Genomic DNA, 15,500 nt, shown 5'->3' on the forward strand with positions numbered 1-15,500 from the left:
AAAGATGTGAAAGTCAGGAAATTGTCTATATACCAAACTGTGAAAGATTGTGGTTCTCTATTTCAAAAAGCACTTTGGATTTTAAAATAGAAAAACGTTCTATTTTTATGTTATTTTTTGTGGATGCATAAACATTTTATTTCAGTGTTAAATACTGTTTGAAGTAACGGATTGTAATTACAAATGTGTCCGGACCTTTACTGGTTGTTGATTTTCTTTATTCGGACCCCGCTGATTTTTAATTCGTGACCCCTGGTGTAGGGCCTCCTTTTGCGGCCAATACAGCGTCAATTCGTCTTGGGAATGACATATACAAGTCCTGCACAGTGGTCAGAGGGATTTTAAGCCATTCTTCTTGCAGGACAGTGGCCAGGTAACGACGTGATGCTGGTGGAGGAAAATGTTTCCTGACTCGCTCCTCCAAAACACCCCAAAGTGGCTCAATAATATTTAGATCTGGTGACTGTGCAGGCCATGGGAGATTTTCAACTTCACTTTCATGTTCATCAAACCAATCTTTCACCAGTCTTGCTGTGTGTATTGGTGCATTGTCATATGCATATGTGATACACGGCACCTCCTTCAGGATACAATGTTTGAACCATTGGATGCACATGGTCCTCCAGAATGGTTCGGCAGTCCTTGGCAGTGATGTGCCCATCTAGCACAAGTATGGGGCCAAGGGAATGCCATGATATGGCAGCCCAAACCATCACTGATCCACCCCCATGCTTCACTCTGGTCATGCAACAGTCTGGGTGGTACGCTTCTTTGGGGCTTCTCCACACCGTAACTCTCACGGATGTGGGGAAAACAGTAAAGGTGGACTCATCAGAGAACAATACATGTTTCAAATTGTCCACTGCCCAAGATTTGCGCTCCTTGCACCATTGAAACGGACATTTGGCATTGGCACGAGTGACCAAAGGTTTGGCTATAGCAGCCCGGCCATGGATATTGACCCTGTGGAACTCCCGATGGACAGTTTTGGTGGAAACAGGAGAGTTAAGGTGCACGTTTAATTCTGCCGTGATTCGGGGAGCCGTGGTTTTATGTTTTTTGGATACAATCCGGGTTAGCACCCGAACATCCCTTTCAGACAGCTTCCTCTTGCATCCACAGTTAATCCTGTTGGATGTGGTTCGTTCTTCTTGGAGGTATGCTGAAATTACCCTTGATACCGTGGCTCTTGATACATCACAAAGACTTGCTGTCTTGGTCACAGATGCGCCAGCAAGATGTGCACCAACAAGTTGTCCTCTTTTGAACTCTGGTATTTCACCCATAATGTTGTGTGCATTGCAATATTTTGAGCAAAACTGCTCTTACCCTGCTAATTGGACCTTCACACTCTGCTCTTATTGGTTCAGTGTGGAATTAATGAAGATTGGCCACCAGGCTGGTCCAATTTAGCCATGAAACCTCCCACACTAAAATGAGAGGTGTTTCAGTTTCATTGTCCAACCCCTGTATATGCTGATGATACAATCCTTTATGCCATGGGGTCCTCCCCTGATGCTGTTCAGGCTACCCTGCAAGAAAGCCTTTTCCAAATACAGCAATCCCTTACACAACTCAAACTCACTCTTAATACCCCCAAAACAAAAATCATTTGGTTTTACCGTAAGGGTACTAAGCTTCCTCCTGCCCTTAACATCTCCATCTGCAAGTTTTTTTTTTAGAACAAGTCACTGCATATAAATACTTGGGCATCTGGTTGGAAATATTACTTTCCTTCTCTATCCACATTTCAAAGCTGCAATCTAAAGTCAAGACTAAGCTTGGCTTCCTTTACAGAAACCACTATTCCTTCACCACTTCTGCAAAACTTACTGTTATCCAAATGACCATTCTAACCATTTTAGACTATGGAGACACTATATATACGGTTGCTTGCAAGTCCACTCTATCAAAACTTGACAGTCTTCACTATTCCGCTGTCAGGTTTGCCATAAATGCTCCTTTCAATACACACTACTGCGCTCTATATCCATCTGTGAACTGGCCCTCCCTTCACAGTCAACGCAAAATTCACTGGTTCATCTTCATTTAAAAGACCCTTCTCGGCCGCTCACCACCTTATTTAGGTCACCTGCTGCAGCCAAAGCCTGTCACATACAACACCCGGTCTTCAATTCATCTACAATTACGTATTCCCAAAACCAACACTACCTTTGGTCTTGCTTCTTTTCAATCTGCTGCCGCTTGTGACTGGAACGCTCTGCAGAATATTTTTAAACTGGATAGACTAATTTCAATTTCATCCTTCAAAACAATTATGTCATCCTTGTTCACAGACACATGCAGCTGCTTTTCTACATAGTCATTTTGGGGTTGTCTGTTGTGTTTTAAATTGTATTTTATGTATGTATTACTAATGTATTTATTTTAGTGGTTACACCACTTGTCAGGCCACCACTGTAAATAAGAACTTGTTCTTAATGACTTGTAAAAATAGATGTGTAATAATAATAAAACAGGTACTACAGCGCATACGAGCAAGCACATTTTAAGCACTACAATTGGATGAGTCAACTGATGTGGCTGGACTGGCACATATCTTTAGGATCATGCAATAGATTCATGGAGAGACAGTTAATGAGGATATGCTCTTCTGTAAACCTCTGGAAATTAGGCAGGATTGTACTCAAATTTTGCACAGCCGTGCATTGTGTCCCTCATCTAAATGGTTCCTATATGAGCCATCTTAAGTAGAAACCTTTGTGAGGTCTAACATCTCGCTGTCCCCCCACTGAGCAGTGCAGTGTACCATCTGTATTGCTAATGCTAACTACTACTACCTTCAACTGCTGCTTGTACAAAGTTGTGAGACACATCTTTTAAAAGGGACAAATTAAATCAGTCTTCATGATTGCCACTGGATTCACATTCCAAAAGATTTGATACAAATCTGATTCAGGACCACATGTGGAAGTGGCTCAAATGTGACTTGAAAATATCAGATTTGGGCCAGATCTGAATGTCCCTACTGGTTCTAAAACATCCCCTGATCACTGATTTTGGCCACATTTGTCTTCAGTGGGAATGGGGTCTTAGTCTTGGGATTCATTGTGAATACAGGTACTTTTGCCATGTCTGAAGTTCTAAAGCTTCCTAGCTCAATTTTCGTCACTTTTGTTTGCATAAAGAGTTCAAGGAATTCACCATAAGTGATCAATTAAGAGATAAATGGTATTTTCATTAATTTTCGAATAAGCACATGTACTTAAATTGTTTGACACCCATAAGCAGACAGGCAGCAGCCACAGTCAACACAGAAGGAAGCTGCACAACACTGCATGAAGAGAATTACAGTAATCCAGTCTAGAAGTGATAAAAGTGTGTATCAAACTTTCAAGGCCACTGTAAGGTAAGTAAAGTTTAATTTTACTTAAATGACCTAAAATGGGATCGGCCTTTCTGGTTCAGCACTTTACTGATTTAAATTATTTTTTTTTTCTTTACCCAGTGTCCTGTCTAGCAATGTGGCAATAAGAATTGATGTCTTCATGCCAAATAGAGCTCGACAGAATTTACTTTCACAAGTGAGGAATCAGCTTTCCCCATAGTGCTCCGCTTGATATATGCATGTAAATAGGTTTTTTGATTCCTGCGGGGAGAATTTCAAATTATGTGGACACTACAATAGGAAAGTAGGAGAGTAAAGGAAGAACAAACAGAGAAAAAAAAAGAAAGAGAAGAGGTGAAAGAAAGAAGAGATAAAAGGGAAAGAATGATAAAACGTCTTCCGTCTGCTTCATTACCTGGAAAGAGAGATGTAAAAAGAACAGCACAACCAATGGACGTAGTGTAACAGATACAGTAGAGTAACACCTTGATACAATTGCTAAATCATGTGTTTTATTATTTAAACTGACATGTATAATGTGATACCTGAGAAAAGAAAGTAAAAAAAAAATAAAAACATAAATAAATAAATTACGGGCTTTCTGTATAGAAGTGAACACTTAGTACCTGGAACCCAGCACCAGTTGGTGTTTGTGAGAGTGCACTTGTGTATGTGAAATTTATCTAGAAGAAAAATGTTCAATAGTGGTTCTGAAGAACCAAAGGCCCGCCTTCTGCGAGCACCGAGGAAGGCGCCAGGGGACCCATAACCCCGGACTCCCAAATGGGCCCCCAAAGCAGGGCGCCCAAGAGGGACCAACACAGGAAATCTGCCCCCCCCCCCCCTCCAAGGAAAGAGGAGAGATGACCCCGAGGAAATCCCCCAGCCACTGCAATGCCGAAGCCCCAAGGAGCAACGGGGGCAAGCCCGTGGACTCCGCCAGCAGCCAGCTATGCTGAAGTGGCACCGGCATAGCTGGCCCGCCCCCACGGCTCCACGGCGGGAGCCTCGGCCAAGCCCCGGGGGACCAGGCCACACGAAGCAGCCACCAGGAATGGGCCGGCACCCACCCAGGGACCCGCCCCTAACCCGAGGGCCGCCAGTGCACCAGCTGACAAAGGCAGAGAGGGGCAGGACGTGGGGGGATGGGCTCCGCACCTATAGCAGGGAATTGAGGTGTTCTTTGGAGAGGGAGCGGTTCGGACCCGACCCTGGCAAAAAAATAAAAATAAATAATAAATAAATAAATCTCATTAACACCATCCCACCCTAGTGCCCCACTCACCACACACGGACTTTCAAAAAAAAAGGGACGACACTGTACACACATTACCACATAATACTCACATCCAACAATCCCAAGTGTGGGGGGGGGGGGCACCACAATCCAACTATCCGGCTGCCTGTGCCTGACCCCCGATCCTGCCCCCGGACAAGACGCCCCCCGGCCCAGGCCCCCCAGGGGGGTTCTGGTGCAACCAGAACCCCCCTCACCCCCTAAATACCTAATAAACCCACTCCCTCCTCCACCTTACCCTCGCCACCCCTCCCCCCACCCGTTTTTGGGGAGAGCAGAGGCATCAGCCCCAGTCCCGGCAAGCCACCCGGGCCCCACATCAACCCCCCGCCAAGACCCCGATCCTCCCTACGCCCGCTCAGGTGTGATGTTGCATGTTGCTCTCAAGTGTGTTTAAAACTGGGAGCACCGAAAGGGGTGCCCGGCACAGTCCACCCCCCCTCCGGAATATAGCTGGTGCCGGCGCACCCCCTCCAAGCAACTGCCCAGAACCCTCTATGTCTAAATGCGAGAGGGGGTGAAGGGAGCCATCCGAGGCGAGGCTCACACAACATAACTCCCCCCCCCAGTTGTCTTCACCCAGTGTCTAAAATGCATGAGAAAATTGGGGTCAGGGGCGTCATTAGAAAGTGGCAATCTCCAGTAACGCCCCCCTCCCCAAGGTCCTACATGTGTGGCAGCGTGAAGGAGTCCGGAGATGGGAAGAAAAGGACTGGGGAGCCTACAGCAGTCCCAGGGAGCCAGCTCCCCTACTGACTCACACCGGACCCACCCAGCGGCAGCACAGCTAACTGGTCAGTAACCCATGTCCGTCACCGCTGAACTCCTTAGGAGCGCCGCAAGCCACGCATAGGCCTCCCAAGACCCTCCCAGATGGGGGCAACAGACCCCGGGGTCAGACCCACCAGGCACCCCACTCCAAGTGCCCCCCAGACCCCCAGGGACCCCCTATAAAGCCACTGCACCCTGCAGGACGCAACCCACCGACCCCATTCCACTAAGTGATGGTGCTGATCAAAGGAGCCCATAGAGATCGATCAGATGTGGATACAGATGCTGTCTCAAGATTAATATGATCCAACAAAAGATCTCTATACTGATTGATACTGATACTGGTTTAAATTCTACTTTAAGAACAGGGACGTTTTTGTGTCAGTAGGCAACTATACATCAGAGACCACAAAAATCACCCCCAAGGGTCCATTCTGGGTCTCCCTCCTATTCAATATCTACATGCTCCCTCTACCACAGATGCAGGAACCTCACGGGCGCAGAAACTCAGGAGTGCAAGATCCCTTGTCGGCGCAGGAACCAAGTGGTTGCAGGGAAGGCGTCGGAACCCATGAGCACAGCACCCTCTAAGCGCAGAACCCTTGAGAGCGCCGGAACCTTTGAGAGCCCAGGCGAGACGAACCAGAAGTGAGGCGTCGCAGAAACAGTGACCTAGTCGAGACAAACCAGAGGTGGGCGTCGCAACAGCGACCCCGGGGAGACGAACCAGAGACGGGACATCGTGAACAGCGATCCCGGCGAGACGAACCAGAGGCGAGGCGTCTTAGGACAGTGACCCAGGAGAGAAGAACCAGAGGGGGGCGTCGCAACAGCAACCCCAGCGAGACGAACCAGAGGAGGGGCATCGCGAACAGCGATCCCGGCGAGACGAACCAGAGGCGAGGTGTCTTAGGACAGCAACCCAGGCGAGACAAACCAGAGGCGGGGCATCGCAAACAGCGATCCCGGCGAGACGAACCAGAGGCGAGGCGTCTTGGGACAGCGACCCAGGCAAGACGAACCAAAGGCTGGCTTCGCAACAGCAACCCCGGGGAGACAAATCCAGAGTCCTGCCAGCTCCTGCACCAAGCTCTGTGTGTGACTGAGATCATCCTTTGACCAGTTCGTTCTGTCATGATTTGTCTTGGTTAAACCCAGAACACAGCACACACACACACACACACACACACACACACACACACATAGCTAGTTTCCAGAGTTTATTGAAGCAGCAAGAAGTGGATGACGAAAGCCAGAGTCATTTACCAGACAGAGGTTGCAGGGATGCAGGAGCTGGCAGACGGGAACAGACAGGAACAGGACCAGGACACAAGCAGGAACAGGACAGGCATGATGTTCAGAGGACTGGAGACGAACCGGTAACCATAGACAGACTGAGGTGAGTCTATATGGTGGAGTGAGCAGGTGGAATGAGTCTATGGTGATTGCAGCCTGACAGGTGTTCCTAATCAGGACTGCACTGGAGACGGAGCGAGAAATGTTCAGTATGCAGCCTTCAGGCTGCATCATGACAGACTCTACTAGTTATTGTGTGCTCTGCCAGCTGGACTCTTCTGCTTCCCTTTTGTGATAAAATTTGCTGCACAAATTGGGGCAGGATTGTGCTGCACAATCCTGCCTGTTTCCCCATGAGTTCCACCTGCTCGCTCTCCCGTTCCGGTGGTTCCTCGGTTTTACATAAGTCTGCACCTTCTACATCTGATCAGCTCCTGTCTTTATCATTCAGTCAAAGTCTGTCACCACCTGCGTCTTCTGGTCCCCTGCTCATCCGTGCCTGCCTGCACCATCAGCCATTACTCATCTGTCGAATCTGGTTCTGCTTTCCTTTCTCAGCTGCTACAACTCATCCCTCTGAATAAACCTCATAAAAAACGTAATTCTGTGTTTGTCTGAATATTTGGTTCACCAGCAGGTATTGTCCTCCCACTGAATAAATGTCTAACATCCTTAAATTTGGTCAAACTTAAAAGAAATTGCCTTGAAGTTTGTGAGTGAGATAACAAAATGGTGAATCTTGTACATCAAGCGCACTTTATAATAAATTGTAAATACTTCCTTTTCCAGTTTTTCATTGTTTCACAAAAGTTGCACATCAAATAAAATGTTTTAAATGAGCTCCAAGGTCATGGCCTGTGACAAAATCATAAATATTCTTGCTAGTGTAATATTTATTTGATAATTTATCACATATTTAGTTTTTCAAGAAAAAGAGAATATATAAGATAAATTGTTCAAAACAAAACAGCAGTCTTATCTATTGGTGACCAAAACCATGTAGATGCATTCCAACTTATTATGCTCCACCTCTAAACAAACACAGGGAAGTGAGCTAAATATATAGGACAGTTGTATGGCAAAGACCTTGATGCATTAAGCAAATTGAACAGCTGCTGTTTCCCTTCTCTGGCTAATGATGAAAACTGCTGAAGAGGCTGAACTTTGCTTCCCACAGCTGCTTAATTCATCCTGCAAAAAGACTAGGCTGCTTCCATCTGTTTCCCTGGTTTTTCACTTAACATTATCTTCCATTTCTCTTCTTACTGTATTTCTTAATCTGCTGGTCATCATCTCCATCTGCCACTTCAAGTAAACAACTAATTCCTCGTTTGAAAACGAATAGTTTGTGTAAGTTGTTTTGAAAGAACTTGTGCGGTAAAACTTAAAACCATTAATAACATGTTGTTTTATCATTTCTTCAGGAAGCTCCATAGCCCCACCAACATCCTCCTGCTCTCTCTGGCCGTCTCAGATTGCATGGTGGGATTCCTCATTTCATTTCAAATAGTGCTGATAGATGGCTGCTGGTATCTTGGGGACATCATGTGTGCTGTCTACTTTATTTTGGACTATGTTATCACTACTGTTTCAATAGGAACCATGGTGCTTATCTCTGTTGATCGTTACATTGCCATTTGTTATCCCCTGCATTACCCCAGCAAAGTCACTGAAGAACGAGCAAAGATGTGTGTTTCTGTGTTTTGGATGTGCTCAATTCTCTATCATTGTGTTCTACTGAGGGACAACCTACAACACCCAGGCAGGTATAATTCCTGCTCAGGAGAGTGTCTAGTTTTTCTAGATTATATTGGGGGCGTTTTTGACCTTTTGTCATCCTTTATTTGCCCTGTCACTCTGATTATCCTTCTGTATGTGAGAGTGTTTGTAGTTGTTGTGTCTCAGGCTCGAGCCATGCAATCTCGTGTTGCAGCTGCAGCTCTTCAGGGTTCAGTGAAAATCACAGCTAAAAAATCTGAAATGAAAGCAGCCATTATACTAGGGGTTGTTGTAGTTGTGTTTCTGATATGTACCTGTCCATACTTCTGTGCTACATTAATAGCAGAAGATGCTGCAGTCAGTTCTTCATCTGTGGTCTTTCTTCTGTTTTATTTTAATTCCACCCTGAACCCTCTGATCTACGCACTGTTTTACCCCTGGTTTAGGAAATCTGTTAAACTAATTCTTACACTACAGATCCTGAAGCCAGAGTCTTGTGACATTGTCATGGTGTGAAGAAAGTTCAACTAACAAAACTTGTTAAAATTAATAAACTCTGGATGTATATACACCCATCAAGATAAATTGCATTTATTCTTGTCTTGTGATGAACAGAACATAAGAAAACATTACAGAGATGTAAATACATTTTCCTGCTGTTTTTGTCAGAAGCAGGGGTGGAAAGTAACGAGTTGCATTTATTTGTGTTACTGTAGTACAGTTTCTTTGTACTTTGTACTTTTTAAGTAGTTTACAAAAAAAATTTTTAAATTCTTGGACTTTATTTTGATTCTGTTTAAGCTTTTTGCTCAGTTACATTTAAAGTCCCATCCATTGCTTTGTAAAAAAACAAACAAACAACAAAAAAGTGTGAGCAAAAACACATCAACTATGGTTGATAAAAAGATTGGGTTATCTGCATTTAAAAGCTTAAATGGCTTAAGTGAGAAACTATGCAAAATTTTCTGGGATAGTGGCACTTGACATGCTAATGAGTTTTTTTCTTAATATTTGACGTAATCTAAAGCTAAAAACAGCATTATTAGCGCTAACCAGGTGGCATCTAATTACTGCATATAGGAGTCAATAAGTGGATGGTATCTGGTTTATATTCATGTCTATGACCATGTAAATACGCAAAATAATAATATAACAATTGATGTAAATAAAATCTATTTTATCCGGTACTTTTGATTATAATTATGGAGGACCAAGTCTTCCATAATTAAAAATAAATACAGAAATAAATAAATGCTCAATAAATAAATATGCATACAATTATGTGCCACCAAAAATATAATAAACAAATAAATGTAGGTAGAAAATAAATTATACAGTGAGACAAAATGTATATATCTCCTTTAATTAGCCACTTTATTTATTAATTACTTATTTTTTTTAAGTATTTATTTATGTGCATGTTATAATATTTTTGTCTGTTTTATTCTTTCTTTGTATTTTTTTGCCCTATTTATTTCTCCGATGCTAATTATTTCTGCCTGTCCTTTTTACATTTCTGTTTGTCTTTTTTACATTTCTGTCTGTCCTTTTTACATTTCTGTTTCTCGTTTTTACATTTCTGTCTGTCCTTTTTACATTTCTGTTTGCCGTTTTTACATTTCTGTCTGTCCTTTTTACATTTCTGTTTCTCGTTTTTACATTTCTGTCTGTCCTTTTTACATTTCTGTTTCTCGTTTTTACATTTCTGTCTCTCGTTTTTACATTTCTGCCTGTCCTTTTTACATTTCTGTATGTATTTCTGCCTCATTATGCAAATGAGGAGGGGCTGTGTCTTAAGGGCTCAACTTCTTCCCATTGGTTGGTTAGCATTTTACTGCATCGGTCAATCTACATGGCTTTCCCCCGCACTAAAGAATTGTTTAGTAATGTCAAACTCAGCAGGCAGACGTTCAGTGTCCGACCTCTTACGGGAAGCTGCTAATAGACTGGAAGAATTAGAACGCTGTACATTTGGGATCTGAAATGTTTTTCGGTGGTTTCAGATTCGGCTTTCCAGATCAATAACTCATCGGCGGATGATTTATTCTACAAAACAGACACCTCTCCGCAACCACCGCAAGGCAGACGCTGAGCTACAACCGTAGTTTCCTCAAAACGAGTCTTAGTCCGTGGGCCAGAATCTGTGGGACGTCTCCTTAAAAAGTTTTGTATGAACTGTCAGACGGCAACTTTCTTCCACCGGGAAAAGTTGCTACACATAGCAGTGATCTCAAAACACCAATGTTCCCACGTTTTCACTTGCACATTAATAAGTTATTGCTGATAAAAAATCTAAACGGTTGCGCTCCGGTCCGAGAGGTCACGTGATTCGATTTTTGCTGCTCAGCCAATCAGATCGCTGTTTTGTCAGCCGAGTGCGTTCAATCTGTAAGCTGTTGTGAAAATTTGTTTCCAGACGAAAAAAGTCCAATAATAGTATTTTCTGGCGCCAGTTGGAAAGATCTTGATGGCAAGGAAAAAGAAATAGCCCAGACCATCCATAATCCATTTTCTAACACGCTTATCCCTGCTGGGTTCGGACCAGTGCCGATCTCCAGCTGTCAATGGGCGAGAGGCGGGGTATAAACTGGACAGGTCGGCAGTCCATCGCAGGGCAGAAATAGCCCAGACTTTTGCTCATTTTACTGTGATATCACCAAGACCTGCTGCGCTAGGATAGCACAGCCAAACGACTTATCCCCGGCAGAATTTGGATCCCCTGCGTCGGGAGAATGTTTGAAATCAATAAAAGTTTTAACCTTCAGCTTTGTGAAGTCTAAATATTTTTAAACTTTTATTGATTTCAAACATTCTCCCGACGCAGGGGATCCAAATTCTGCCGGGGATAAGTCGTTTGGCTGTGCTATCCTAGCGCAGCAGGTCTTGGTGATATCACAGTAAAATGAGCAAAAGTCTGGGCTATTTCTGCCCTGCGATGGACTGGCGACCTGTCCAGTTTATACCCCGCCTCTCGCCCATTGACAGCCGGAGATCGGCACCGGTCCGAACCCAGCAGGGATAAGCGTGTTAGAAAATGGATGATGGATGGTCTGGGCTATTTCTTTTTCCTTGCCATCAAGATCTTTCCAACTGGCGCCAGAAAATACTATTATTGGGCTTTTTTCGTCTGGAAACAAATTTTCACAACAGCTTACAGATTGAACGCACTCAGCTGACAATACAGCGATCTGATTGGCTGAGCAGCAAAAATCGAATCACGTGACCTCTCGGACCGGAGCGCAACCACTTAGATTTTTTATCAGCAATAACTTATTAATGTGCAAGTGAAAACGTGGGAACATTGGTGTTTTGAGATCACTGCTATGTGTAGCAACTTTTCCCGGTGGAAGAAAGTTGCCGTCTGACAGTTCATACAAAACTTTTTAAGGAGACGTCCCACAGATTCTGGCCCATGGACTAAGACTCGTTTTGAGGAAACTACGGTTGTAGCTCAGCGTCTGCCTTGCGGTGGTTGCGGAGAGGTGTCTGTTTTGTAGAATAAATCATCCGCCGATGAGTTATTGATCTGGAAAGCCGAATCTGAAACCACCGAAAAACATTTCAGATCCCAAATGTACAGCGTTCTAATTCTTCCAGTCTATTAGCAGCTTCCCGTAAGAGGTCGGACACTGAACGTCTGCCTGCTGAGTTTGACATTACTAAACAATTCTTTAGTGCGGGGATAAGCCATGTAGATTGACCGATGCAGTAAAATGCTAACCAACCAATGGGAAGAAGTTGAGCCCTTAAGACACAGCCCCTCCTCATTTGCATAATGAGGCAGAAATGCATACAGAAATGTAAAAAGGACAGGCAGAAATGTAAAAACGAGAGACAGAAATGTAAAAACGAGAAACAGAAATGTAAAAAGGACAGACAGAAATGTAAAAACGAGAAACAGAAATGTAAAAAGGACAGACAGAAATGTAAAAACGGCAAACAGAAATGTAAAAAGGACAGACAGAAATGTAAAAACGAGAAACAGAAATGTAAAAAGGACAGACAGAAATGTAAAAAAGACAAACAGAAATGTAAAAAGGACAGGCAGAAATAAATAGCATCGGAGAAATAAATAGGGCAAAAAAATACAAAGAAAGAATAAAACAGACAAAAATATTATAACATGCACATAAATAAATACTTAAAAAATAAGTAATTAATAAATAAAGTGGCTAATTAAAGGAGATATATACATTTTGTCTCACTGTATAATGTATTTTCTACCTACATTTATTTGTTTATTATGTTTTTGGTGGCACATAATTGTATGCATATTTATTTATTGAGCATTTATTTATTTCTGTATTTATTTTTAATTATGGAAGACTTGGTCCTCCATATATAATCGGCATTAGCGAAAGGAGAAATGAGAGTATCAGGTGATTAGTTTGAAGTTATGTTGCTTAAAACTATTAGATATGGGTTAGTGGAAATATTAGACACAGGATGGGGCCTGGTGGTGTGCCTCCTCCTCGGCTCTGTTCAGAGGGGGACCGAGCCATAGCATAAAAGGAAGGGGGTGCGGTAGTTCCCAGGGGAGGTGTTTTGATCCAGGTTGCTGGTGGTGGTGGTGGTGGGGTTCAGGGGACACCAGTGGCTGCCAAAATGTCCCCCAGGATTTTGGCCCCCAGTTTCTCCTGTTTTGGCTTCCATTCCTCTAAAAAGTCAGTGGTTACATTTGATTTGGGTCATATTTATTATGTAATTAAAGAGAATGTGAAAAGTGTGGTTATTAAATAAAATACTTTCTGTTGTACTTAATATTTTCAAAGATTTAAACTTTTTCTGTAATAATTTTTGCCCTAATTAAAAAAAAAAAGTTTTCATCAGCACCCAATATCAGTACAAGGGCCACAAATGCCCCCCGCACCACACGTTGGACAGGCCTGGTTTAATCAATCCTGAGAAATGTTTTTCATATAAATTGCTGCGAAACGTCTTCAAACTTCGGAAACAAAGTCCAGTTGTTTTTGTTTTTTTAATTTTTTGGAATGGGTGTGCTATACTTTTCACAAAGTCGCACTGCTGAAAATAATTTGTTTGTTGTTTGCCACTTCGATGGCAACATCTTGACATCGAAGTGGGCAGGCAGACCAAAAGTCCACAGCTGAAGCCATCCAGGAGGTGCACAGAAACCTGTCAGAGTGCAATATTGCTAGGTCCCAGGATCCTATGATATACTGGAAAAACCAAAAGACAGTCTATCCAGACCTCTTCCGCCTGTCATTACAATTTATCTGCACTCCAGCACCATCTGTGCCGTGTGAGCGGCTGTTTTCTACAACTGGAGATGTGATATCAAAAAAGTGTAACAATTTCAATTTCAAAACGTTGGAACAACTTTTTTTTATTTTTAATAAAAATTTGTAAAAAAAAATTGTAAAAAAATGCTAGTCCACAAGCATCCTCATTCACAACATGTTTACTAAGAGGTTATTATGTTATGATACAGGTTCACATTATTTGACTGTATCTAAAAAGAATCTGATATTTTACATTTAAATGAAAATATGAAATAATACAATGCAACAATGACTTAAATTATATATTGTGTATACTAGGTCATCAAATCAGTGTCAGTTAACTGTCAACTAGGTTGCCTGTATGGATTTTTAAGGTCCAACAGGTGTCAGTATTCAGTGACACAGTATCAATGCAGTTTTGTAACGTGTCGAAACACTTAATGACGCCTCATCTACCCATCACTACTGGATATGCTCAACACTAATAACTAAATTTCAGTAAGTTTGTGTGGCTTCCCTCCTTTGAATAAGCGATAATCAGAATTACTTCCGGTTTAAAAGTCAAAAAGTGCCTTTTACACACAAGTGAATAAGCAGATACAGGAAAGTAAAAGACAACACACATGTAGATATAGATACATGAAAATTAAAAGACAAAGATTGAAGCAACTAGTATAGCAGTGGTGAATTCTGACTTAAAGATAATTTCAAAAAGAACATCTAATTATCTCAGTATATATGCAGTAGAATTATGTGCTATATCATTAGCTTGAGGATGGGTGGAAGATACTAATATAAATAAAATAATAATTTGTAGTGAATATCTGCATTGTTGAGTATTCAAAAAAGGATGTACAAATAATCATCAAAATATATTATGAGGTTATGGCTGTTCATCATAGAATATGTGAACAAAATAAAAATGTAAAATTATTTTGGACTCCTGCTCATGTAGGTATTTTGGGTAATGAAAGAGCAGATAGGTTGGCTAAGGAGGCTATTAAAAAATAATATATTGATACGCTAGTAAAGTTATCCAAATCTGAAGGCAAAAGTATAGTTTGGAGAGAAAGCAAGAAGTTCTGGAAAAGTAGGTGGGATAATGAAATAAATGGAAGGCACTTATATAGGATACAAAATACAGTTGATGTAGTAAGGATTAGAGGAATAAACAGGAGGAAGGAGATCATTCTAAATAGAATAAGAACCAGTCACAGTATTTTTTAAATGGAACTCTTTGTAAAATGGGGAAACATCTTACTGGTTTTTGTAGATGGTGTCATGATGTAGAAACAATAGCACATGTTTTATTAATTGTATAAGATATGTAAATCAAAGATTATTAAAAACAGAATTAGATTTTAATAAGAATTTAAATTTGAGAATGTGGTTTATAAGCTAAATAGTATTGAGGGGAAAAAGAAGATTTTTCGGTTTAAAAAAAATACTGGAATCAGAGAATTTGAAGAATAGATATTAGTATCCAAAAGATGGCAGTAGTGCAACAATAATGGATGCAAGCTGCCATTAAAATCTAAAGAAGAAGAAGAATAGCGGTTGTGAAGAGCCAAAGACTCCCTCCCCGGAGCACAGAGGCAGCCGTCTTTAAAATGATGATCCACAAACGGGCTCTAAGTGTGTCTTTTGTTCACTCATGCAATCTTCCATCTTCATGGGAACAGTACATAGCGACACACGACGAGGCATCTTGTAAAAAAGCTGTGAAAGCAAAACAACGTTATCGATTTAGTACTCAGACAGTATAGTGGGTGCCGGCTTCCATGTTTGCGACTCAAGATGTGACGTCACTGGGAGAGTCCGCCTA

General features: G+C 42.1%; 1 protein-coding gene across 1 annotated transcript; it reads left to right on the top strand.

The window, feature by feature from the left end:
• The first annotated feature begins 7,956 nt into the window (after positions 1-7,956).
• Positions 7,957-8,948, top strand: LOC105919656 (trace amine-associated receptor 13c-like). Its single transcript, XM_036138679.1, has one exon. The coding sequence runs from the start codon at positions 8,115-8,117 to the stop codon at positions 8,946-8,948; it is 834 nt and encodes a 277-aa protein (XP_035994572.1). The 5' UTR covers positions 7,957-8,114.
• Positions 8,949-15,500: the final 6,552 nt, after the last annotated feature.

This window comes from Fundulus heteroclitus, chromosome 7, assembly GCF_011125445.2.
Source record: "Fundulus heteroclitus isolate FHET01 chromosome 7, MU-UCD_Fhet_4.1, whole genome shotgun sequence".
In the NCBI taxonomy this organism is placed as follows: Eukaryota; Metazoa; Chordata; class Actinopteri; order Cyprinodontiformes; family Fundulidae; genus Fundulus; species Fundulus heteroclitus.